Source organism: Marmota flaviventris, chromosome 1 (assembly GCF_047511675.1).
Source record: "Marmota flaviventris isolate mMarFla1 chromosome 1, mMarFla1.hap1, whole genome shotgun sequence".
Taxonomy (NCBI): Eukaryota; Metazoa; Chordata; class Mammalia; order Rodentia; family Sciuridae; genus Marmota; species Marmota flaviventris.
The window spans coordinates 203,647,126-203,674,025 of record NC_092498.1 but is presented as its reverse complement, the minus strand read 5'-3'; the positions used below and the strand labels follow the sequence as shown (position 1 = coordinate 203,674,025).

At 40.4% G+C, this 26,900-nt stretch overlaps 1 protein-coding gene across 3 annotated transcripts in view; it reads right to left on the bottom strand.

Annotated features, from left to right (window-relative positions):
• Positions 1–26,900, bottom strand: part of Klhl18 (kelch like family member 18) — a 51,422-nt gene that overhangs the window by 10,061 nt on the left and 14,461 nt on the right. The window contains exons 2-8 of one of the 3 annotated variants that reach the window (XM_071600533.1): positions 16,853–16,968; positions 11,222–11,352; positions 8,699–8,839; positions 6,365–6,563; positions 3,301–3,461; positions 1,864–2,000; positions 119–356 (exon numbers count right to left, since the gene is read on the bottom strand). In XM_071600533.1, coding sequence (XP_071456634.1) covers positions 119–356; positions 1,864–2,000; positions 3,301–3,461; positions 6,365–6,563; positions 8,699–8,839; positions 11,222–11,286 — 941 coding nt within the window. In that variant the 5' untranslated portion in view covers positions 11,287–11,352; positions 16,853–16,968. The remainder of the gene's footprint in view (positions 1–118; positions 357–1,863; positions 2,001–3,300; positions 3,462–6,364; positions 6,564–8,698; positions 8,840–11,221; positions 11,353–16,852; positions 16,969–26,900) is intronic. The other 2 variants (XM_027932253.2, XM_027932254.2) reach the window with 2 other exon arrangements.

The window sequence follows — 26,900 nt, the reverse complement described above, 5'->3', positions numbered from 1 at the left end:
CAAGACCTTCCCAGGCCAAAGCTTGTATTTTACTTTATTACGTGCCCCTGTTCGTCTAGCATGGCGCTCCCCAGATGCTCAGTGTGTGTGCTCGGCCTGCACATGGCTTCCAGAATACCTTCTCTTGCTATTCATGCTCCCCACTCTCGTCCATGTGTCCGTCTCTGGGTTGTAGGCCTCCACAGTGCTCAGCCGTAGCTGGCCGTCATATCCCCCGATGGCATAGAGAAGCCCGTTCACCACAGCCACACCCACCCGGCTGCGGGCTGTTGTCATGGGATGGCACTTCTCCCAGCGATTGGCGACGGGATCGAATACTTCCACCACATTCAGGGAATCACCTGCATAAAAATTTGCTACTCAAATTAAAACAAATGAGACCACTTGTTTAGATCATAGCTATTGGGCATTGATTATATGGAACATTTGACTTGATTCTATTAGCTCTCTTCCCATAGAATTACTCAGGGCCCAAGTGCCCCATGCAGAAATTTTAGCCATGGTAAACTCTGATTTTCTTTAAGGAAAATCATAATCACATAGGAAGCATTTACTTTATTGAGATAGTACTTTTCAGTTACCATCACCTGCCTAAAGTCAAGGATAAAGCGATTGGATACAGTTTCTGTAACTCAGGAGGCATGATCAGAGGGAAGAGCATGGATCCCAATGCCAACTTTCACTTCCTGATGAGTAAACCTAGGCAAGTTGTTTTGTGTCCCCATTCTGTTTCCTACATGAAATTTATGGCACAGCTACCATGAGATTACATGACAGAATAGATACAGTACCTAGCATGGCTCTAGAATATACTTAGTGCTCAATAAATAATATTCACAGCAGTAAGAAATGATAATTCCAACTCTACCCTTTTTGATCAGGTTTTTATGACAATCAATTAAAATAATTCCTTCCTTGGTATATGCTGCTTTGGGACACTTAGTACTTGCTATACTCCAGTATTCACTGAGTTAACAACTTACTTCTTTTGGTCATACGGTTAACAAGCAGAAGACTAGTACCCACCTCTTCTTAGCTTTCTTTTTTTTATTTTAATTTTTTTAGTTGTAGATAAATACAATATCTTTATTTATTTATTTTATACGTGGTGCTGAGGATCCAATCTAGTGCCTCACATGTACTAGGCAAGCGCTCTACCACTGAGCCACAACCCCAGCCATCTTTAAGTTTCAATTAAAACCAGAATGGCTCAGGACTGCCCACCAACTCTTACTGAAGAGGACAGGGCCCGTGGGGCATTTCTGAAAACCTGACTGTATGATACAAGAGCTGCCACTAACACAAGACTTGTGAGTGCTTCACAGGAGGTGATATATAGGGGTGAAAGTAAGAAGGATTACTGATAGTGGCAGAGTAGCATATTTGGATAATCTTCCTTCTCTTGGTAACATTCTCAAAGTCTAACTTCAGAGATCCATTGACTCAATGTGAATAGTCTGATTATAAAACTGGGTCTCTGTATCCTGGCTAGGGCTGAGTAAATGCTATAGCTAATGTGGTATTAGTGAAGCATGATGCTTCGGGAATAGGACATTTGATTTCTATTCTTTTCTCTGCCCAAAGCAACTTGTGTGAACATAGTGAAAGTTATATGGGCCTCAGTTTCCTCATCTGTAATGTGAAGAGGCTAGGCCTCAAGGATAGCTTAAGGCTCCTTAGCACTGACATTAGGATTCAATAGTATGAATACAGGACAAGTGCTAACCACAGAGCAATTACATCAGTCAGGGCAGGGGAGGTGACAGCACAAAGGAGAGGAAGCACAATGGCCAGGTAGGTTGACTGTACTTCTTTCTTCATGGAGCCCCAGGTAGAGCTCTGCAAAGGGGAGTTGCAAGATACCTGCTGAGTTGAGGCCTCCCACAGCGTAGATAAGCCCAGCGATGGATGTGCAGCAGCGAGGCCGAGTTCTGAAAGCGGGTAGGTGTGGCCGGCGCTCTGGCATGAGGTGATAGTCCTTCGCTTCATCTACAAGGTCCCTGGAATAACATGCAAGGTGCTAGGACAGGAGGTATCCTCAGCCCTCAGTCCACAGATGCACTTCTGAGCCTGGCTTCTCCACCCCCAACTGCAGGAAAACCTGAGAGAAGTTTTCTGGAAAGTTTGGTCTCAAAGAATCCAAGTGAGATCTCAGGAAGCCATGTACAGCTGTTGAGACATGCTCAAATTGAAGGAGCAAGACAAATAAAACCCACCTCAGCTAGCGTAACCAGAACAATTGTCTTCTAATAAGCACAGACTGAGGAGTGAGAAAAACAGGGTGTTGGCTAAAACAGCTGGGCTAGGGGAGGCTCAGCAAGCAGTCTGCATCCTAATGCTGGCTAGATCTACCTCTTTCTTTCCACCCCATGACTGAACCACAGCACACACCTTGTAATCAATTATCTCTCACCTGCACTGTGACTGCAGCCACCAACTGTTCTGGATGGATTTCCCTGCCTCCAATCTGCTTCGGCAGCACCCCCTCCACACTATAGTCTATGCTTGTTCTTCTAAGAACTTTGATAGCTAGCTATGCATTGCCAACAGCATTGTTCACACTCCTCAATAGCACTCTTGGGACTGCTGGTCACAGGGTGCCAGCGACTTTACATCTTCACACTACCTGCACCAAGCCACTGACTTTCTCCTGAACCAGTTGATCTCAACTAGGTGTGAGAAAATGAAGGAGAGCTGTATATGTGCAAAAATCTTGTCAGCAAAGGAGGGAAAAACATTCACTGCTGTGGGTATGACAAGCAATTTGGAGGATGGACATTTTTCTCTGCTGCTCTAATTTTATACACTACGTCATATCATCAGTGCTTTTCTCTGGACAGAAGTTTCCCATGCCAGTAATTTGTCCTCCCCTCACCCATCACTTAGATGCAAAGCCTACACCCACAGCAGGACAGTGCACAGACCCATATTTACTGAAGGGGTTAAGAGCTGCAGGAAGTCCCATTTGTACCACCAGTACGGGCAGGGCCAGGGCAGGGAGTATAGATTGCTTGTACACTCACAAGAGCTCAGTGGATGAAGACGCTGGAGTATACTCAGATAATTTAGGGGAGAAAAGCCCTTCTGCCTTGATGCTCTCACATGTACATTTTTCTGCCCACAGTGTAAGACTCAGGCTCCTTCCACTTCCTCTTCCATTCTAGACAGAGGACAGATCAATCTGTGTGCCATGAATTAGAACACTCCAAATCCTTCCTCCCCTGAGCTGGACTAGGTGGCCAAATCCTCTTTTCTGCATAGACCCTCAGCATTGTCCTGTGCAAGTCTGCCCTTGCTCACCTGCATTTGTGGCAGCAACGCACCAGGTCATCTTGCTGCACTCGATCTGACAGGAACTGGGGCCGGCAGAGAGGCAGGCGAATATTGGACAGCAGCTCTGGCAGACAGGGCCCCCTCTGTTCCTGGTCATATCTGACCCAGGCCAATGCAGCTTCAAAGACCTAAAGAATGGGTGTTGTGGCAGCAACTCAGAGGATACACCCCTACCCCCAATCTCAAGCCCTCCACTTCCTATACTGAAACCCATCAACGTTTCCTCCTAGTTGTCTCCTGAATCTACTGCTCTCTCTCCAACTCCCAGCTACTTTATTTGGCCCAGTCTTTTGTAATGCAAACTGTTATTCTAACAGCTTCCTAGCTTTCATTATGATTTCCTAATGACAAACTGTCAATGATACAATTTTCATTCCTGCATCACAACAAAATGCCTGTTTCTCTCCTTTCCTGCTGCTCCTATACCCTACCCCCTCTAAACTCCCTCTGCACCTCCCTCTACTCTAGCTAAGCTGGGCCCTGATTCCCCTGTTCTGTGAACATCTCTTAGAATGTCCTCTCCTCTCCTCCTTTTTGTCTAAATGTTTCTCTCCTTTCTCTAAGGCCTAGCTTGAGATCCATGTTCTCCAAGGGTCCTTCCTTAATGGCCCCAGCCACAAAATTATCTCCCTTTAAAAACTGGGCTGGGTTGTGGCTCAGAGGTAAAGCGATACCTTGGGTTCGATCCTCAGCACCACATAAAAATTAATAAATAAAATAAAGGTATTAAAAAAAAAACAACTTAGAGCCCTTACAATGGATTACTCAAATAAATGTGAGCTGCCTCAGTCATACTAATTAGCAGAAGAGCTAGGGAGAGAACATCCTATTCTTGGAATAAGGCTCCACTCTTCCCTTCTAAATGATGGTGCCCATACTGCCAAGCCCAGGGGTCACTTCCAATCACTAATTAATATTCAGGAGTCAAGGACTCTTAGACATTCAGGAAATTAGATAAGTTGTGCCTAACATGCAACAGTTTTCCTCCCAGACCCGGGGCTCCTGATGAAGCCCAGCTCCACGGCAGGCCACGTCAAGGCCACGTCAATATTTGATATTCAGTCAAATATCCCAAGGGGCTTGGCCTTTGATTAGACTTCTCTATTGACCAAGGACAGAGGCCTTTCGGCAGTGAAGATCTTGGTGCCTGCAGGGCCAGGTCCAAACTCCTTATTCTCACACTCAATGCCCTTCACTGCCAGCCCTCCCCACCCTGTACCCAGATATGACAGCTACTCATCATTCTCTTAAGGCAACTTGCACAATGCCTCAGGAACAGAAAGCATTGTCTTATGTTCCTCTCTGGCTACCAACACCCTATGTTCTCATTTTAGTTTTCCTGAACCATTCCAATAAGATCTGTCTACTTTGTCCTTGGAGGACCCTGTGGTTGCCCGAACCTCTCTCTACCAATAGCCTCACCCTCCCTGAGGACTATAACTGGTTTTATCAAGAGCTTCCTATCTTCCACAGTTTCAAGTAAATGAGCACTAATCACCACCTCAACCCTTCAGTTCAGGAATTGACTCCCATCAGTCTTTGACACTGTTCCCCACCTCCTTCTCAGCTCCCCATATCTAGCCTATTTCCTTGTCTCTCCACCAGAATGGGCTCCATGGGTTATTATGTAGGTGCCCCCAATTCTCATGCCACATTCCTCTCTCAGTCACACTCATCTGGGAAAAAAGATCTCTAACCCAGTAAGATCTAGTTCTTCAAGTTCAACTCAACCCTATTCTGTACCGATATCAGTACATGTGGCTGACCACACAATGGAGCTGACCAGTTTATTTAAAAAATTTTACTATAAATTTGCTTCTTTTTCTTTTTTTAATTATTATTTTTTTTTTTTTTGGTATTTGTAGATAAACAAAATGCCTTTATTTTCTTTGTTAATTTTTATGTGGTACTGAGAATCAAACCCAGTGCCTTGTGCATGGTAGGCAAGTGCTTTGCCACTGGGCTACAGCCATAGCCCCAAATCTGCTGCTGCTGCTGCTGCTTCTTGTTCTCTTTTTTTTGTTTTTTTTGGTGATGCTGGGGATTGAACCCAGGGCCTTTTGCAAGCACTCTACCAACTGAGCTATATCCCCAACCCCACAAAACTGCTTCCTATCACCAGGTGTAGTGGTGTACACCTTTAATTCCAGTGGCATGGGAGACTGAAGCAGGAGGATTGCAAGTTCAAGGCCAGCCTTAGCAACTTAGTGAGACCGCATCTTAAAATAAGAAAAAGGCTGGAGATGTGGCTCAGTGGTAAAGCATCTCTGGGTTCAATCCTCAGTACCCCCCAAAATAATAATAAAATAAAAAAATGCTTCCTATCAAGCCCTCTTCATCTGCCTGGCAGTGTCCATTTATTCTCCCATAGAAGACTGCTTCATATCCTTTCATCTCTCCTTACCTTCCTCAGAAGAGAATTCCAATAAGAAGCAGCATCTCAAAAAAAAAAAGCATCTCCCTCTGTTGTACCTGGGTGTGTGCACCCCAACCTCTCCTCCCTGCATCTGGGTGTGGATGGCAGTGCTCCTATCAAATACACATTCCCTGCCCTAAACTCTCTCTTTTCACTCTAAAATATCACCCAGTAACTATTCTTCCATTTCTCTACCTGTTCTTGTCTCTTCTGGAAAAGTCCCATCAGAGTCAAGTATGTAGTAATTTCTTCCACCTTAAGAAAAACAAACATCTCCTGACTGCCACAATGTTATCCTCTTCCTCAGAATAATACTCTTTCACAAAATTATCTAAGCTTATTATATCCAGTTCATGGCAATATCATTTCTGATAGTAAATACTGAAAATAGCCCAAATACCCAAGAATAAGGGAAGAAAGTGGGGTTGATAAAATAAACAGAATATTATTTAGACACTAAAATATACGAAAAATTTTCATGAAAAATACTTATAATAAAACTATCTGTCTATATGTCATGATCTTAATTTTGTGAGAAAGAAAATAACAGAAAACACTGATGGAAAGAAGAGCATCCCCTGTGTCACCTGTGCAAACTGCCACTGTGTCACCGACCTGTTCCTCTGACTTTACATTCAGCTCATCCCGGGACAGGAGCTCGAGCACATCCTCCAAGGGCAGGGCTAGGAACTCTTCCGACATAGACACCTCCACAAAGTGCTGGTGGATGAAGCTGTTGGCTGCGTCGTACAGCACGGCACACATCATTGTCTCTGCAAACTGGCGCACACCCAGGCAATTTTTTGGGTGAAGCCTTTTGGCATAAGAAAAGATGAAAAGAAAAAAACCAGAGGCAAGAAGAATGTTTGATTATTCTAAGGGTGGTTCTGGGTAGAGGTACAGAATAAAAACAAATTTTGGCCTCAATTTTTTTGGAAACCCCTTGTGATACCAGGTGCACCTCTCTGGTACTCAACATCAAAAGTATAAAATAAAGATGGATTATCCTCAAAGGCCTTTGCTTCTTGGACCTGGTGATCTGTGTCAAGGTGGAATGGGCCCTCGGGAAGTCTTGTAAGGTAACTATCAGAGAAGGCCCTGAAGTTGTAGACAGACAAAGGCTCTGTGGACCTAACTCTTCAGTTCTCTGAAGAGTTAGGTCCACAGAGCCTTTGTCTGTCTAAAAAAGAATCCCAATGTTAGAAGCATCATCTCTCCCCATGGTTTAAATTCATTCTACAACTTCAGGGCCTTTTCTTGGTGACCAGAGGTATGGTAATGCTCTAGACCGTCAACCAGGAACAGCAGCAGCTGTATGTGGCAGATGGGTTTCCCAGCACATGGCTCTCCTGCCCCCTTCTCTGACAGTTACTTCACAAGACTTCCCGAGAGCCCATTCCACCTGGACATAGATCACCAGGCCTGTACTCGCCTATAATCACTGTTCAGCATCTTTTAGTGTCTACTAGTGTCTGAATTCACTGTTGAAAGTGAAGACCTTGAAAGCCCCTAGGTGGTGCTGTTGTCCCTTGGCAAAGCTGTGAGAACGGCCAACTTAATCCTTCAAGAACAAACCGTTCTTCAAGTTTTATGGGAACAAAGAAATGAACTAAAACTGGTCTGTCCTTAAACATAGAAATGAATAGGAAAGGGCTGGGGCTGTAGCTCAGTGGTAGATTGCTCGTCTAACATGTATGTGGAAGGCACTGGGTTCAATCCTCAGCACTACAAAAAAATAAAATAAAGGTATTGTATCCACCTACAACTAAAAAAAAATATTAAAAAAAAAGAAAGAAATGAATAGGAAAGATAGTTGTACCCTACATATCCCCATGTACCCCTCCAGCCTGACCCAGAAGTCATCCCAAGGCAGGCACAAGCCTAGCTCTGGAGCTACACTGTCACTATTAAGTCTCCATCTACAAAACCAGATATGGTACCATTGAAAATATTCACCTTTTACCTAGCAGATGAATGCCCCTACATGTGAGGCATCACTTCCAGTTATCATGACTAAAAGCACACATGCTTGTGAGTACCACACAGACAAAATGAGGACAGCAGGTTGGGTCCACATAGCAACCACTTGAGTTGGTAGAGTGGGAATAGGGAAGGGGAGGTCAGCTCTAACAGGTGATGAGGTTCAAAATGGCAGAGCTGAGGCAGAAGGAATACTGGTCTTAAGGCAAGAGACCCGGTGATCAGAGGAGGCTCAGGTGAAGGCTGGCCTAGGAGAGCAACATGCAGAGAGATGCTCTTTCAGTTCCACCCTGTGTGTATGTGGCCTAGAACTAACCCTCACCCTCAAACCTCTGGTGGTTAAAAGACCTTTACCTTATGACTAGGCTGCTCAGCCTCCTGAGAGGGGAGAGAAAAAGCCTTCTTATTTGTTATGTTACAAGGTCAAGGGAGAACCATGAAGCCCATTGCCAAGCACCAGAAATGAGCAGGGAAATGATCCATGGTCTTTATCCTAAAAAAAATAATAATGATTGCTCCCAGTAGATGAAGGGAGACAGAGAATTATAGGAGGTGAAATGTGGGTGGGCTCTAAAGAGTTAAATCCTAAAAGGGAAGGCAGGAAGTTTAAGAAATTTAAGGAGGAGGAAGTAGCCAAACAAAGATGGAGATGGTTATGGAATAATAATGAATGAATTAGTTTAGTGAGAAAATTAGCTAAATTAGCTAATTTCCATGTTGATCATATTGGAGAGGGAAGATGAAAAGAGGAACGTCACAACAAGGGAGAGGGCAGACACAGCAAACTGTGTTCTGCAGAGGCTGATCTCAAAGAGGTGGGCACTGTTTGGTAGTGATTTCAAGAACTGTCATCTCCGCATACTAACCTTCTCACTTCACCCACTTCATAAATGCTATATGCACCAAGGACAGCAAACTGGCAGGGATTTTAGAAAGGGGATGACCATGCTCCCCACTACACCACCTCACCGTTCTCTGAGGAATGTGCAGCAGGCGTCTTTGATGCTTTGCAGCTGCAGGAAACTCGCCCCCATGAGCAATGACTGGACATTTTGCTGGTCAATGGCAAGGTTGCCGTTATAAGCAAAGTTGATCAGAGCCTCCAGGGCACTAAAGGAAAGAAGGAAAGCCATGAGAAGTTCTTCAGAGAGGAGTATTGTCCCACAGGTGACTCCAGCCTAATGAACTGACCTGACTACATGGACAACAGATGTGCCCTGTGTAAACATCCATTTACCCATGTCCTTTGAGACTCTAAGTGAAATAACTACTTCAACACAGCCAAAGACTCACTTTACTTAGCTGTCTTCATTGTTCATATAATTTTACTGCAGAAAAATTATCTAGGTTAGGGTTGTAGCTCAGTGGTAGAGCACTTGCCTTGCAAGCGTGAGGCACTGGGATCGATCCTCAGCACCACAGAAAAATAAATGAATAAAAAATATTGTGTCCATCTACAATTAAAAATAAATAAATTAATTAAAATTAAAATTAAAAAAAAAAAGAAAATTATTCACAAACTCACTATTGAAAATGTCAATGGTGACCGTTTCAAAGTTTGTTTTCAGTCTCTGTTTACCTATATGCACAAATTATATGGCTATAATCATAAAATACTTATCAAACCCTTTCTTATATTGCTATCTTTATTATTTTTGGTAGCTGCTATATGATATTTCAACATTGGAAATGTGCTACAATTAATTGCTGTTACTGGTAGGCATCATAGTGGTTACTGTCTCATTGCCATTATGTTTTAGATTATTATTATTGTTTGGAGGTAAATTTCTAGAATGAGACTTCAATGTATTTATTTATTTATTTGCCTCCAGTTCACACTGAGAATCAAAGTTAAATTCAGCCATAGGGCTGGATGAGTTCTGACCCCTCTCTATCTCTCTGACCTCATTACCTTCTACTCTTTTCCTTTTTTTAAAAAAAATATTTATTTTTCAGTTTTTGGCGGACACAGCATCTTTATTTTATTTTTATGTGGTGCTGAGGATGGAACCCAGCGCCCCGCGCACACCAGGCGAGTGCGCTACTGCTTGAGCCACATCCCCAGCCCCTACTCTTTTCCTTTTTGTGCTCTGTTCCAACAACCTGTACACACTCTCACCTCAGATCTTTTGCACTGGCTGCTCCTTTTGTTTGGAGGGCTGTTCTCCCATTTGGCTCATTTTCTCACCTCAGTTAAGGTCTTGGAACAAATATCACCCTACCACCTGGTCGCTCTGAAATGACCCCACCCATCATTCATTAACCTGTACTCTGCTTTACTTTTCTTATACCACGTTCACTCCCAGCCATACCATTTATGTACTTGCCTCAAATTGTGCATACCATAGATGCTCAGTCAGTTTCTGTTGATGAAGCACTTGGATGCACAAAGAACTCAGCATGGTTTGTTCAGACGCAGACCTCAGAGAAGAGTGCACAACTGCCCTGGAGACCCACTGCTGTCTTTCCTTACTAGTAGCTGGCCTGAGATTCCTGTCTTGCAGTAGGTACAGATAATCCCCAATCATCCAGAGGTGACACACTTTCTCCTAGATCCCCTCCCTTTCCCTAGGTCTCACCACTATGAGATTAAGAGATAAGGTAACATATAATCATATGTTACTAGCTAATGGGATAACCTTGGGCTGGGGCTTTAATTTTTTGACCCATCAAATAACCATAAAATTCTGCCATATTCTAGACCTACTGTCCAATACAATAGTCATTACACATGACTACTTAATTAAAATCAAATTTAAAATTCAGTTCCTCTGTCTTACTAGTCACATTTCAAGAGCTCAACAGCCATCTGTGGCCAGTGGCTACCATTTTGGACAGCACAAAAAGACCATTTCCATCACTGTAGAAAGTTTTAATGAATACTTTTCTAGAATACCGAGAAGGAAAGTAAATGAAGATATTTATTGGAAGAATTATTTTGCCAGCTAATAAATAGTTAGCTCAAAAAAGTATAGAGAGTAATACACTATCAAACTGATATCCAGCCCCAACTTATAAAAATATCTTAGACTTTAATAGTAGAGTAAAAACAACATCAAAACTCCCTTCATGGGGACTGGGGATATAGCTCAGTTGGCAGAGTGCATGTCTTGCATGCACAAGGCCCTGGGTTCTAATCCTCAGTACCACATTAAAAAAAAAAAAAATCTGCCCCTGGGGTAGACTCAGCAACACATTAAAGGCAATAAAGGAGGGGGGAAAAAGTATTTCCTTAAAACTCCCTTCATTTGAACTCTGTCTCAAGCCACTGGCTGAGATTCTAATGTGTTTACTAATCATCTATTATCTGTATGAAGATGTGTTCTTAGATACCATATCCTGTTATATGATACAGGTCCTCAAATGGTCCCAAGCATAGGGTAAAATTGTGCCTGGAAAGCAGTTGGTAAATCCTAATGGTGAACCAGATCAATGAAATATCTGGTTGAAATATATGAGGAAAAAAAAAATCCTAATAGCAGGATTTAGTACCTTGGATCCATTCCTTGCATTACAATCTCATCCTGCTTGCACTCCATCATATCATTTGTAAACATAGCATGGAAGTACGGGATTGAGGCTGCTAAGACGATCCGGTGAGCACTGAATTTGTGGTCCCCGATCTGTGGGCAAAGTAAAATACAAAGACATATTGAGGAATGCAAACATAAAATCCCAATTTGGCCCTCCCACAGCTTACTCCTTTGCCCATTGCATCACAATCAAGGTTTATGATGAAGACCTGGAAATATTTTAAATTCAACATACAGTAGAAGAATGTAAACATTTCATTTAAAAAATACTTATTTTTTTAGTTATAGATGGACACAGTAACTTTATTTTATTTTTATGTGGCGCTGAGGATCAAACCCAGTGCCTCAGGCATGGTAGGCAAGCGCTCGACCTCTGAGCCACAACCCCAAACCAACAATGCATTTTAATGAGGTGTTAAATGATTAAAAATGTAAGCCTGAATGCTTCCAGTGATAAGTTTTTACTTTAATGGCATTCTCCAGTGTACCCCTCTCAACTCCTCAACCAACTCAAATACCTGACTCCTTCAATGCTAATCGCAACCTCAGTTTTATTGGAAGGAAGATGGATGCTAGGTATGGTGGCACACACCTGTAACCCCAGTGACCTAGGAGGCTGAGGCAGGAAGATCACAAGTTCAAAGCCAGTCTCAGCAATTAGTAAGGCCCTAAGCAACTTAGCAAGACCCTGTCTCAACAAATAAAAAAAATGGGCTGGGGATATGGCTCAATGGTTCAGTTCCCCTAGTACCAAAAATAGAAGAAGAAGGAGGAGGAGGAAGAGGAGGAGGGAAGGTAAAAGAGGAGGAGGCAGAAGGAGGTGGCAGAGAGAATACACAAACTGTCCAAGAACACTGGAGCTCCTAACAGTATGTTCTTCAATAAAAGTAAATATATAGTGAAAGTAGAGATGAGGAGAAATGAGACCAGACTTGAATAGGGGCTGTTTGTGAAGACCAATGATAGAGCATGATGCACCATGGGCTCAAAAGTTGGCGGTGGTGGGTGGGTAGGGGGTGCTGGGGCACCAAGCAGGCTGTGGTAGACAAGGAATAGTCCACAGCACCTCTGCAAAAAATAACTCTGATAGCAGCCAGCAGGAATGAATTGTGTTGCAGACAGGCCAGTGATCTGTATAGCCCAAAGGGACAGAAGCCAATTCTCTCTCCCAATTTGTATCAAACACTAACAGACACATGCCTGAAGAATTCTATAAAGTGTTTCACAACTATCTGCCAAAAGGCTATTCCCTTCAATAAGCTTTACTATTTATAGCTCCAAGCTATATAAACATTTCCACTTAAGAACTTTCTGTTCTCTAGAAACAGCAAAACAGCATTTCCATCCCACTTTTCTCAGGTTCCATGTTACAGAAATGCCAGGGCATCTCACTACTTGATGCTCATCTCTGTCACATTTACTCAAGGATTCCAGTTCAAGTTCCATCATTATGTTATCATCTCCCTCTTCCTTTTCTTGTTTTTATTTTTATTTTTTTATTTTTTGGTACTAGGGATTGAATCCAGAAGTGCTTAACTACTGAATCACATCCCCAGCCCTTTTTCTTTTTTCTAAATATTTATTTTTAGGTGTATATGGACACAACACAATGCCTTTATTTTTATGTGGTGCTGAGGATTGAACCCGGGTCCCGCCTGTGCTAGGCGGGTGCTCTACTGCTGAGCCCCAATCCCAGCCCCCCTAGCCCTTTTTCTTGATTTTTAATTTTGAGACAGGATCTCACTAAGTTGCTTAGGGCCTCCCTAAGTTCCTGAGGCTGGCTCTGAACTTGCAATCCTCCTCCCTCAGCCTCCCAAGCTGCTGGGATAACAGGCATGAGCCACCATGCCTGGCCATCACTATGTCTTCTTTGACTTAATTATTATCTTATTATCTGAAAACAGCCCTTCAAGATCATAAACACAATCTTGCAAATGCCAAAGGATCCTTATCAGATTCAAATTTTTAAAAAAATCACAATAATACAATAATACATTTCTCAAAATTGCTCTAGAAGATACATAATGAAAAATAGCAGTCTGAGTCCACTCCTGAATCCTGCTCCCAGGAACTTCCTTCTTCTGGGATTTAGTTTCACCTTTCTAAATAATATGCCAAAATGTTACTTCTTGAATTTTCACTTAAAGATATCTCCTGTGGCAGCCAGCTCCAAATAGCCTCCAATGACACTGCCTCTAGGTATTCACATCCTTATGCAGTTCTCTCTCACAATGCATCATGGTTAGTGTATGTAACTAATAGAATACAGCAGAACTGATCTTCAAGAGTAGGTTGAGTGGGCTGGGGTTGTAGCACAATGGTAGAGCGCTTGCCTAGCATGTGTAAGGCATTGGGTTTGATTCTTAGCACCACATATAAGTAAATAAAGGTCCAACGACAACTAAAAAAAAAAAAAAAAAAGAGTAAGTTGAAAAAGGAAACTGAAATTCCTCTTAATGTCTCTCCTGGGTCACTTACTCCAAAGGAAGCTGGACCACACAGCCTAAGCGGAGGGCCCTATGAAGAGGAACTAAAGCCTCCTCCTCCTCCTCCAGCCACCTTTCTGAGCTTGGAAACAGAGCCTCTAGCCAGTCAAGCCTCAGATGACTTCAGGTGTGACTGATGTCTGGACTATAACCTCATGAGAGACCTCTAAATGGTTTCTGTATTTTTTAAAATAACTTTTTAGTTGTAGATGGACACGATATCTTTATTTTGTTTATTTTTATGTGGTGCTGAGGATTGAACCCAGTGCCTCCATATGTGCAGGTAAGCGCTCTGCCACTTAGCCAGAATCCCAGCCTCAGTTTCTGTATTCTTTAGGGAAACTTTGAGGTAATCAATACCTGTTGTTTTATGTCATTAAGTTTTGGTAATTGTTATGCAGCAAAATTACATTGCTAGTTTAATTGCTGTTATGGAATATTAAGAGTCTATTCTGACATCCTCTTTATATACTATCCAACAAACTCTATCTTTCCAATTATAATTAGGTCAAACTTTGATTAAATTAAGAGGTGATTAGGTCTGAATATTATTTTTCATCAAGCCAAGTTGTGAACCATGACTACATTTCTTTTTCTGTATGATCTGATTTTCCCTCTTAGTGAACTCCTCTTTATTTGTTTAACTGGGTACTCTATCAGTTAGTTGTCTATTTCTAGAGACTTCTCTGCTAGAACTTCCTCCTCCTGGGGGTTTCCTTTTCCTAACCTGTAATGGAACCCCAGTTTCCTGGATCCTCTTCACTTTCCTTCCTTATTTATTCTGGAGGACAGGGTCTTCTTGTAGGGGTTATATGCACAGTTTGTCTGAGAATGTCTTTGCTACCCTTCATCTTGGGTGACAGTCTATTGGTCAAAAAAAATTTGAACTGGGAATTTTTTTCTGTAAGATTTTTTTTTTTTTTTTTTGATACCAGAGATTAAACTCAGGGGCACTCAACCACTGAGCCACATCCCCAGCCCTATTTTGTATTGTATTTTATTTAGAGAGGGTTTCACTGAATTGTTTAGCACCTCATTGTTGCTGAGGCTGGCTTTGAACTTGTAATCCCCCTGTTTCAGCCACCCGAACCACTGGGATTACAGACATGAGCCACCATGCCCAGTTTTCTATAAGAATTTTGAAGGTGACTTTTAAATTTGTTGCTTTTGTGATATCTAATACCGTTCTGAATACTAACCCTGAGTATTCTCTCTAGAAGCTTTTAGAACTTTCTATTCTTGGAGTTCTGAAATTTCACAAGTATTGTACCTTGCTGTCCCCCCCCCCCAAATATTGTGCTCTATTAATCTATAGATATTATTTCAGTTCTGGGTAAATATTTTCATACAGCTTCTTTGATAATTTACTCTCCTCTATTGTCTTTATTTTCTTGTCCTAAATTTCTATTAGCCAAGTGTTGGATCTCTTGGAATAATCCTATCGTTTTCTGATCTGTTCTTGCCTATTTTCCATCTCTTTCCTTTACTCTATTATTTAGGAACTTCTTTATCTTGCAATCATTTTGGGTTGTAGTTTTTCTCATATATATTTTTAACTTTCAAGAAGTCTTTCTTATTTTCGTAATGTTCCTTTTTTTTTTTTTAAGAATCTTGTCTGTCAATATGAGATTTTCTGTTGGTATATTATATAGTAAATGTTTTCCCTTCTTTTCCATCCTGCTTTTACTGTTTCCTTTGAATTATTTTCTTGTCCATCTGTTTTGAACTATCCTTTGTTAGAGGTTTCTTTCGATGCCTAGTGACACTTGGCTATCTGTTGATACTTTTAAAGATGTTTGAAAGCTCTGTGTAGGTGGATACACTTGTCAATTTGTGGGCTTCACATTAGGATGATCAGACAAGATCTGACCTTCTGTTGGAGACCCCTAGAAATATTAGTATCTTTTCCAATCTCTTGTATGAGAATACCTGCAGCAGATATTCTAGAAACTGGGTGACAAAGGGGATGGTGCTACCATTCACTATTTAGAACTGTATCTTTAAGTCCTGCCTTCAGTTTTGCTTCCCCTCTCAACCTCCTGTGTGGTAGCCTACATTCAGAGCCTCAGGCTCAATGTCTAAGACTAAAACTCCTGCCTCTTGAGAGGGCTATCGGCCTCTAACTGCTTTTCACATAGATGTTCAACTTCTGTTCCTGTTTACAGTATCTGGTGTTTCCTAATCTGGAGGTACTCTAGGATTCTGAAATACAAATCCTCTTTCTTCTTAGTTAGACCAAGCTACGAAAGGGTCTGGAAGCCTATCTTATAAGGAATGGCTGAAGGGGACATGATGGTTGTCCTCAAATCCTAGAAGGATGGGGGCAAATGGATGGGGGCAAATCTAGAAGTTAAAAGGAGACAGATTTTAGTTTATCATAAAGAGTAAGAACCTACCACCTAAGAATGATTAGGGTGTTCCTGGACTGGTTCTAAATCTATGTGACCAGTCAAAGGATCTTCCAATTCTACTATCCTGTGACTACACTTTTGTGAAAAGCTTTTAAAAATCCAAATACTCTCACCTGTAATCTTAGTTAAAAAAATGTTACTTAAAATAATGAGATAACCATTTATTGTGATATTTTTATATGCCATAGACTATGCCAAGTACCTCTTGTGCACATTTTATCATTTTAGTCTTCATAGCAACCCTCTAGAGTAGGTAGCTACTGTGAGTCATATTTTATAGAAGAGGAAACTAAGATTTGGAAGTAAAGTAGCTTGCCCAAAGTCAAGTAGTATTATGTGAAGGAGAAGAAATTAAGTTTGAGAGTTTGAGGATGATCTAGTAGCTAACATCTTTTCTCACAGCTTCAGTTCTCAGGCAATTAAAATATTTAAAAATTTATTTTTTATTTTTATTTTTTCTGAATGCAGGAGTTCTCTACCACAGAGCTAAATTCCAACCCTTTTATTTTTATTTTTAAAAATTTTTAACCCTTTTTATTTTTAGAATCTTGTTATGTTGCCCAGGCTGGCCTTGAACTGGTTATTCTCCTGCCTCAGTTTCCCAAGATGCTGAGATTACAGATATGCACCAACAAGGAACACAGCAAAAAACAAAAACAGAAACAATAAAACTTTAAAATAAGAATAAAATACCTAGGGCTGGGGTTGTGGCTCAGCAGTAGAGTGCTCGTCTAGCACGTACAAGACCCTGGATTTGATCCTCAGCAGCACATAAAAATAAATAAATAAAACAAAGGTATTGTATCCAACTACAAATTAAAAAAAAATAAAAATATTAAAAAAAGAATAAAATACCTACATATATGATTAAACTGTATAGAATTAAACACATACATATATATAAATGATTAAAACTAAGGAAATAATCTGAATAAATCGGTAGATTTCATCAGTATCAATATCTCAGTGATGATACTATACTTTCAGTTCCTCTGACCCAAAAGTTTCGCAAGATACTACCACTAGGAGAAAAATGGGTAAAAGGTGCATGTCATTTCCTTGTATTATGTCTTACCACTGCATGTGACTCTATAATTAACTCAAAATGGTCATTAAGTAGGGGTCAGGGGGACAAGTTGGGCTTTTTGGCTGCATGCCTATAATCCTACCTACTTGGGAGGCTGAGGCAGGAGAATTGCAAGTTTGAGGCTAGCTTGGGCAACTTGATAAGACCCTGTATCAAAATAAAAAGGTTTGGGAATATAGCTTGGTGGTAGAGTGCTTGCCTAGCATGTGAAAGGCCCTGGATTCACCTTTGGTACTGTTTAAAAACAAAAAAGAAAAAAAAAAAAAGAGAAAGAAAGAAAAGGAAGAAAGTACATACAAAGCAAGAAGGAAATAAAAATATATATTTTTTACAGATGTAAAATTGTAAACTAGGGCTGGGGATGTGGCTCAAGCGGTAGCGCGCTCGCCTGGCATGCGTGCGGCCCAGGTTCGATCCTCAGCACCACATACAAACAAAAATGTTGGGCCCGCCGAAAGCTAAAAAAAATTAATATTAAAATTCTCTCTCTCGGGCTGGGGATGTGGCTCAAGCGGTAGCGCGCTCGCCTGGCATGCGTGCGGCCCGGGTTCGATCCTCAGCACCACATACAAACAAAGATGTTGTGTCCGCCGAGAACTAAAAAATAAATATTAAAAAAATTCTCGCTCTCTCACTCTCTCTTTAAAAAAATAAATAAATAAATAAAAAGCAAACAAATTTAAAAAAATTCTCTCTCTCTCTCTCTCTCTTTTAAAAAAATTGTAAACTATGGCTTTGTAAGCAGGTTCCCTATTATTAATATCTAGAATTACATAGACTCATGCAAAGACTACTCTTCCACTTATCAGGAATTATACACTGTTACTTCAAATCCTCCCTCTTCCCAATCTGTAAGATGGCAAAGAAATGTGAACTGATACAACAGAATTTAGTGAAAAAACTCAATAAGAAACACATAACTGGTTTGTCAGAAAACCATTTGGCACATATCCCTACCTTTAAACCTGCTTTGTTACATACCTACCTCCAAAACAAAACATCTTATAAAGTATTGTCAATGAAATGGATTCAGACAGTAAATTTAAAGTATTTGAAAGAGTCAGGTTCAAAGTTCAAGACAGGATGGAAAGAAACGAATCTGATGTACATGAAGCACTCTGAAAGAGCTAAACTCATAAACACACTTGAGAGCTGTGAGGCTGGATCAGGACATCAGATCTCCCTGTGTGTACAACAGACGCCAAGTGCCCATGGCCACTCCATCACTTACCCATCATAACTATCAGTGCCCACCATTTAAACACTGTGAGATGATCTGCAATGAATAGCAACTACATAGCAAATTAGGGGCAGTCATAGGACTCCTTTGGTATGTACAATACCCCTGAATTTACTTCCAAGAAAAAAAAAATCAATTCAAATAGAGAAGACCAAACCACTCCACTAAAACCACAGCAAAGACTCAGTATTCATGCAACTGGTTCTACAAAAGGTAGATATCAGAACCTCTTTTTCAGCAAGGCTCTGCATAGTATAAGCTAAAGACAGAGACGGAAGTATGCCTGCGCCCCACAGGCTTCCTCCATATTTGTTTCTTATTAAGCCCATGTACCTTTAATATTTGTCAACAATGTTGTTTGGAAAATTAAAAGAGTTGGTGGAATTATATGAAAGGGAGGGAGATTAGGTCCTAAAAGTAGATGGGAAACTTAAGTGTACATGTGTTGTAATCCCACTATACTTGGCTTTTAAAATCATGAACAAACTATTACTTTGATAAATGTTAAAGTGGCCTCTGTAATTCTAGTACAGATATGAAAGGAAGAGTGCTATGATGTGAAGTTGAAGAAAACGAAAAGGCAACTAAAAATTTCTACACCTTACTGTTAGATGTTAGAAAACCAGGGAACAATATTAAGGAAGGAATTCCAAGTTTATTAGGCCACTCTGTGGAGGTGGAGCATGAAGTGGAAGGGCAGAGTGCCTGCAAGGAGCAAGGCCAAGGAGCCCACTGCCCAGTTGAGAAGGAAAACAGAAGAGCTCAGCCTGGATGGTGCTGGTGGAGTTGGGAAAGGAGAAGAGGTCAGACTCAATAAAGGTGCTGAACTTAGACTCACTATGATCTGTGACTTGATACATGGGGGTGCCATACACATAGAAGGACAAAGTCAATGGTAGACAACCAGTAAAGTTTTGAAAGCTGACACTGAGTAGGAGGAGACATCCAAGTAGAGAATACCAGGCAGGAACAGGATGGGTAAGTCTGGAACACAAAGTTGAATCTGGATTCAACAGACACTTTTGACAATCATCAGTGTTGACAGGAGGAGATCACTTAGGGGGAGAGCTTGGAGTGTGAGGAGTCTTGGAGTGTGAGGAGTCTTGGATTATGACTCTTGAAGAACTCCAGCATCTGAAGGTCACATAGCAGAAGATGCACCTGTGAAGGTGACACAGAAAGAGATACAGAAAGGAAGAAAGGGTATGGGAAGAGAAGCAGGGAGGACTCTGGAAGTAGGGAAGAGCGCAGGAGCAGCACTGTGGCATAAACACTAGCATTAGAAGGCTCCATCAGCGTGGGTACCTCAGGCAGGCCTCCTCCAAGTTGGCTATAAAATAAAATGAGATCATTCCTACTTATCTGACCTCTTATAAAATGAGATCATTCCTACTTATCTGACCTCTCAGGAGTTTTTGAGAAGATCAAATATAAAAGTCTAGAATGATCAATATGAACCAAATCACCAGGCCACCCCAATTTCCTTAAGAGTCAATAGGAAAAAACTGTTGTCCTGTGCAGACCAAGTTTATGTTGCTGCCAACCCTGGGTCTTGTTTGGAAGCCTACATCTGTAATTTGGCAAATAACAGGATGTGACTCAAAGCTTGTTTGCAAACCTGACAAACAGAGGTGCTTCATAATGGTGAATGGATGAATAAATGACTGGATGAATGGGCTCTGGAGCACGCTGCAGCTACTTAGCTTTTTCTGAGAGGGACCTCAGATTTGCAATTTTGGTCTCATTAAATGATATATGTGAAAATACCTAGCATAATGATAGGAACTTAGCAGAGACTTAACAAAAAAATTTTTGTTACATTCAACTAAGAGTGTCAACCATCAAAGACTAAGACATAAATAACCGAAATACTCACAAGTTCAGCCTGATGAGGTACAGAGATTAAAACTCTGAATAATAATAATAATTATTTATTTATTTATTTTGGTATCAAGGATTGAACTCACCTAACCACTGAGCTACATCCTCAGTCCTTTTACTTATTTATTTATTTTTAAAATTTTGAGACAGGGTCTCACCAAGTTACTTAGGAATTCACTAAGTTGCTGAGGCTGACTTTAAACTTGTGATCCTCTTGCTTCAGCCTCCCTAATCAGTGGGATTACAGGTGTGCACCACTGTATCTGGTAAAACTCTGAATTTTAGGTGTAGCTCTATTATAGTTAAAAGCAAGCTGCCCAATTTTACCATGCCTCAGATTTCCAGGTTAGAATACAGATTATTACTGATTGGGGCATGCAAAGAATAGGAAAAAACTTTTGAGATTCTCAAAAGAAGCACTGAATACTGGTAAATATTATTCAATTAATCACTCTATTAGACAATATTAGAAAACACAGCATAGCCTTACAGATCAAAATACTTGCCAATCTCTTTACGCTGTGCCCATCTTAGGAGACAAGAGCACAAGCTATATGTTATGTGACAAACTTGCACCAGTTTCCAAGCCAGCTGTTACCTTTCTGTTTGACTTGCGTAAATTTCTTCCCTACCCCTGAGCCTCAGTTTGTTCATCTGCAAAATAAGGGGCTTTAACTGAACCAGGTTTCTCAAAAGACAGTAGTTCTGCTAACGACAATAGCCCAACTTGAATTTAGGAAAGCTCTTGATTTCTATTGTGGTAGCACCCATATATCTTTGAAAAGTAACTGTACATGCACATAAAAAATATTTATCTAGCTGACAGATTGGTACAAATGTGGATTGGTTTGAGGGTTATAATTCTAGGGATTCCCTGTGGCATGGGAACCCCTGCATCAGAGGTACTCTGAGGTCCCTCTGGTTAGTACAGTTTAAGACTTTGAGCAAACAAAAGGAACCAGAAATCTGGAATACTTCATTGTCTGCCTCAATTTTGACTTGTTCTCCCTCCTCATCCCCTCTCCTTCTCTCTCCCTCCCTCCCTCTCTCTCTCTCTCTCTCTCTCACTCACACACACACACACACACACACACACACAAAGTGTGTGCACACACCCCTTCCCATTTCTTTGCTTGAAAGGACTGGAAATATTCCATTCCAGCCTTGCCCTGGTGGTATCTTTGGATCAACAGGGAGAATGCAGTGTGACACCACAAATTCTGTTCCTGTCACACGCAGGTGGCTCAATATTCAACCAGCTGTGTATTTAAACAGGAAAAGCAGTCGGGTAAAATCTGAGTTGGGAGTAATCTGATAGAGGTGTTTGCAAAGAAAGCAAAAGATACATCCAGAATACATTTTGCTTTGATGGAAAACATGTTGACACAATTGCTTCTACTTTCAAGGAACTCACAACTAACATAAATAAAACAAATAGTTAAGTGCCCAGGCTGTACAGACAGAATCCCTAGGGATTAGTGGGGCTAAGGCTAAGCTTTTATGCAGTCATAAAGGAGGCTGAAAATGCATAATAAACTATCATTTTACTGAAGCATAAAATTGAGTCATAAATGCTATGAAGTTGGTGCATAAAAATGAGTCTATAAAATGGAAAAGTAATGATCTGGGTTTGGAAGTAAGTACCCATAGCCCCTGTTACTTGGTGGGAGGAGAAGGAAGTTTCACTTCAGCTTAGGAATTCAAAACCAAACTGAACAACAAAGGAGACCCTGTCTCAAATGAAATAAAATAAATAAATAGAACAGAAGGGATGACCTATTCCTTAAAATTCCTTTAGGCTCCATAGTCATTATGATTTATTTATTTATTTAGGTATGAGGAATTCAACTCGGGGGTGCTCTACCACTGAGTTACATCCCCAATTCTTTTTATTATTTTGAGGCAGTTAAATTGCTGAGGCTGGCCTTGAACTTGTAATCCTCTTGCCTCTGCTGCCCTAGTTGCTGGGATTACAGGCATGGGCCACTGTGTTTGGTGGTAAGTATAAAAAATTTAAGAAAGAGCATCAAGGAGAATAAGAACAGGTATTCTTTTTTTTTTTTTTTTAAAATGGGTGTTAATTTAATTTTACTTGTTTTAATTAGATACACATGGGCTAGGGATGTGGCTCAAGCGGTAGCTCGCTCGCCTGGCATGCATGCGGCCCAGGTTTGATCCTCAGCACCACATACAAAAAAAAAAAAACAAAGATGTTATGTCTGCCGAAAACTAAAAAATAAATATTAAAATTCTCTCTCTCTCTCTAAAAAAAAAAAAAAGAGTACGGGGCTTTAGCTGAAGTCTGGCCTACTTAAAAAAATTAGATACACATGACAGTACAATGATCTTGACATATCATACATTTGAATCAGATGAGGTATAATTTCTCATTTTTCTGAGTGTACAGGTTGCAGAATCACATTGATCATGCAGTCACGAACAGGTATTCTGGAGACAAACTACTCAGGTTCAAATCTAGATCCCATTATTTACCAGCTGTGTAACCCTGAGCCAGTTACTTAACTTCTCTCTGCCTTTAACTTATTAATTTGAAAAATAGGGAAAACAAAAAATAACCCTATGAGTTATTGTGAGGATTAAGTTAGCCAACATCTGCAAGTCATTTAAGACATGCATGGCATATACTAAATACTAAATTAGTACTTGGTAAATAAATAAAAGGGATATCTGCAAATTTAGAATTTTATAGAGGTTATTTCTAAGACTTTAGAGGAATTGTGGGCCAAATCTGTCCAGCTTCTTATTTTAGTATGGCCCATGAGTTAAGAATTGTTCACATTTTTGAATGGTTGGGGGAGATTCAAAGTATATTAATAGTTATGATGTGAAAATTATATGAAATTCAAATCTGAATGTACATATATGAAGTTTTATTAGAACACAGACATGCCCATACAATGTTAAAACTGAGTAGCTGTGACAGAGACCAACGGTCCACAAAGACAAAAATAGTTACTATCTGCCCTTTTATAGAAAGAGTTTGCTGACTTCTGCTCTAGAGACCCAAGGAACAAATACTGTGAAGAGGGAAGTGAATACATTCTCTAGAAAGGAGAAGGTGCTGATCCTTATCCACGACTCCCACCTCTAGCCCACATCATATCTAATTTTCTGCTGGTGTTCCCAGACTCGCCTTGCTGACTAGCATGAACTGTCCACAGATTGTAGAATTCAACACTGAAATGAACTGTGTCCCATACAAATTGCTTGTTCCTTTGTAAAAGCAAGTAAGCTGAGCCTGAAATAGAGGCATTCACAACAGAGCCATAAATGGCCAGTACAGGACTGTGCCACCACCAATGTGCCTTTTTGTTAAACTTTGGTTTCTTAACCATAGTTACACAATTGTTCTTTCTTTCTCCACCTCCCATGGAATTTAAGTGCTAACTAACCCCAGAAAATAATGCAGTCTTGTCCGACAGAAATGTAGGAGGTAAATCCTAGCTACTTGGGAGGCAGAGGCAGGAGGACTGCCAAATTCAAAGACAGCTTGTGCAAGTCAGCAAGATCCTGTCTCAAAAAAACAAAAGAGGCTGAAGATGTAACTCAGTGTTGAGCACTCCTGTGTTCAATCCCGAGTACCAAAAAAAGAAGAAAGGAATATAGGAAATAGCCGGAATGAGGAATCCTTGAACTGTTTTCCTACCTCAAGTATCAACTAATCCTCTACCTATTTCAGCAAACACCAAGCACAAAACTAGATCAGCTTAGCCCTCCGTTCATAACCAAATCTTATTCAGATGTTAGACAGGTAAGTTTATTCTACATTTGAGAGGTAAAAGCTTAGTCCAAAATGCTGTAGTTGTCTGTTATTTTTCAACTAGTGGATCTCAAACCCTTGAGGATAATAAGGGTCATGTACTAACCACCTCAGCAAGGATTTGTTAAAATTAAAATACCCACTTTTCTTCATAATCTCTGAAAAAACTCAAAAGTTAGCAGCCCCCCAAATCAACAGTTCTCTGTGAAAATAACTCTACAAAAAAGATGGCAGTTTCATTAAAGATTATAGCCAAAATGTGGCTGGGGGTGTAGCTCAGTGGTATAGCGCTTGCTTGACATGTGGGAGGCTGAGTTCAAACCCCAGTATTGCAAAAACAAAACAAAGAGATTATAGTCAAATGGACTATAGGTTCTCTAGCCTAAATTCAGAAAAGGATATCAAAGACTAAGCATAAGGCATTATGATTTCCTATTCATTTCCTTCAAGTTTTTCTTACATATACAAAATAGGTATAGTAAATTTTAAGTTCATTATTATCTATTAAATATATATACACATATGTACATACATGTCCTTTTTAGTTTTATTTTTTGGTGGTACTGGGGAATGAACCCAGGGGCGCTCTACCACTGAGCTATATTCCCAACCCTTTTTATAAAAAATTTTATTTTGAGACAGGGTCTTGCTAAATTGCCTAGGCTGACTAAATGGCTGGGATTACAGGAGTGTGGCTGTTGTGAGTTTTCTTGTTCTTTTTTTTTTTTTTTTTGCTCTGAGCCCTGGGATCCAAATGGGCTATACCCCCAGTCTTGGGGGTGTGTGTGTGTGTGTGTGCGCGCGCGCGCACACGCGCGCGCGTTATATGCGTCTGTGTATATACATAAGTAAATTGATTTTTTTTTTTTTGCAGTGCTGGGGACCAAATAAATCCTAAGTTGTCATTTTAAGAAATTGATCCATTATATCAAAGTTGTCAATTCATGTGGCTAGAGTTGTTCATGCTATTCTCTTTTATCCTTTTATGATTACTATACCTGCTATTTCCATTTTATACTGGTGATTTATGTCTTTTTTTTTTTTTCAGTTTTGCTAGAGGTTTGTTGATTTTATTGACTCTAGCTCAATGGTAGAGTACTTGCATGCATGAGGCCCTGGATTTGATCCCCAGTACTGAAAGAAAAGAAAAGGCAAAACAATCTAGAAATCAAAAACAAAAACAGGGGCTAGGGAAATAGTTCAGTTGGTAGAGAGCTTCCTAGCATGCACAAAGCCCTGAGTTCAATCCCTAGCACCACCAAAATAAATAAATAAATAGATAGATAGATAGATAAATAAATAAAACAAAACAACAATAAAACCCTAGAACTAGTAAATAAGTTCAACAAGGTTACAGGATACAAAAGCGACATACAAGAATCAATTGTAGGGGAGCTGGGATTGTGGCTTAGTGGCAGAGTACTTGCCTAGCATGTGTGAGGCACTGGGTTTGATTCTCAGCACCACATATAAATAAATAAAATAAAGGTCCATCAACAACTAAAATAAATATAAATACATATAAAAAGTCAATTGAAGGGTAGGGAAGTAGCTCAGGGTCACAATACTTGCCCTGGGTGTACAGGATCCTGGGTTCAACCCCCAACACAGCAAAAACAAAGCCAAACAAAAAAAAGAAAAACAAAACAACAACAACAAAAAAAAAAGTGAGAAAAAGGGAAAAAGACATGAAGAGCTATTTCATCAAATATGTTATATAGATGTAAAGTAAACATGTAAAAAATGTTCAGCATCATTACTCATTAAACAATGCAAATTCTAATCATGAGCTATTACTACACATTCAAATGAATGCTCCCAATAAAAAACAGTGACAATACTAAATGCGGATGAGGAAGCAAAAGAACTGGGTCAGTCGTTGTATTATAGTTTTCCAAAAATAGAACTAATATATAGCGAGAGGGAGAGGGAATTGAGCAATTGGCTCATGAGATTGTAGGGATTAGTAAACCCAAAACCTGTAGTGGGCTGGCAGGCCAGAGATTTAGATAAGATTTGACTTTACAGTTTTGAGTGTGAATTATGCAGGGCAGGAAAGCAGGCAGGAAATTCAGGCAGGTTTCTTTCTTAGAATTTTTTTTTTTTCTTTTGTGATACCAGAAACAGAAATTGGGGCTTCATGCTGGACGGGCAAGCACTCTTTCACTGGGCTATACCCCAGGCCAAAGATCAACTTTTTTCCCCCACATGGTGCTGGGGATTGAAGCTAGGGCCTCACACATTCTGAGCAGGCACTCTGACACTAAATGACATCCCAGACCTCTCTGCTATCTTGAGGCAGAATTGCTATTTCAGGAAACTTCAGTTTTTACTCTTAAGACTTTAAACCGATCAGATAAGACTGACCCACATTATGGAGGATAATCAGTTTTCTCAACATCTACTAATTAAATGCTAATTACAGACCTTGGGATGTAGCTCAGTGGTACAGTGCTTGCCTAGCATGCTCGAGGCTCTGGGTTCAGTCCTCAACGCTTAAAAAGAAAAATTATCAATCACATCTAAAAAAAATACCTTCACAACAGTATCTAGACTGGTGTTTTACCAAACAACTGGGCACCACAGTCTATCCAAGTTGACACATAAAATTAACTATCACACTCATACATGGCTGTAGGAATCTATGTATAGGCACTTTGGAAAACAGCAATTTATTCTAATACTAAAAATATACTATATTTTTGAAACAGCAAAATATCACTAGACATTTATCTCAGAGATAAATCAACTT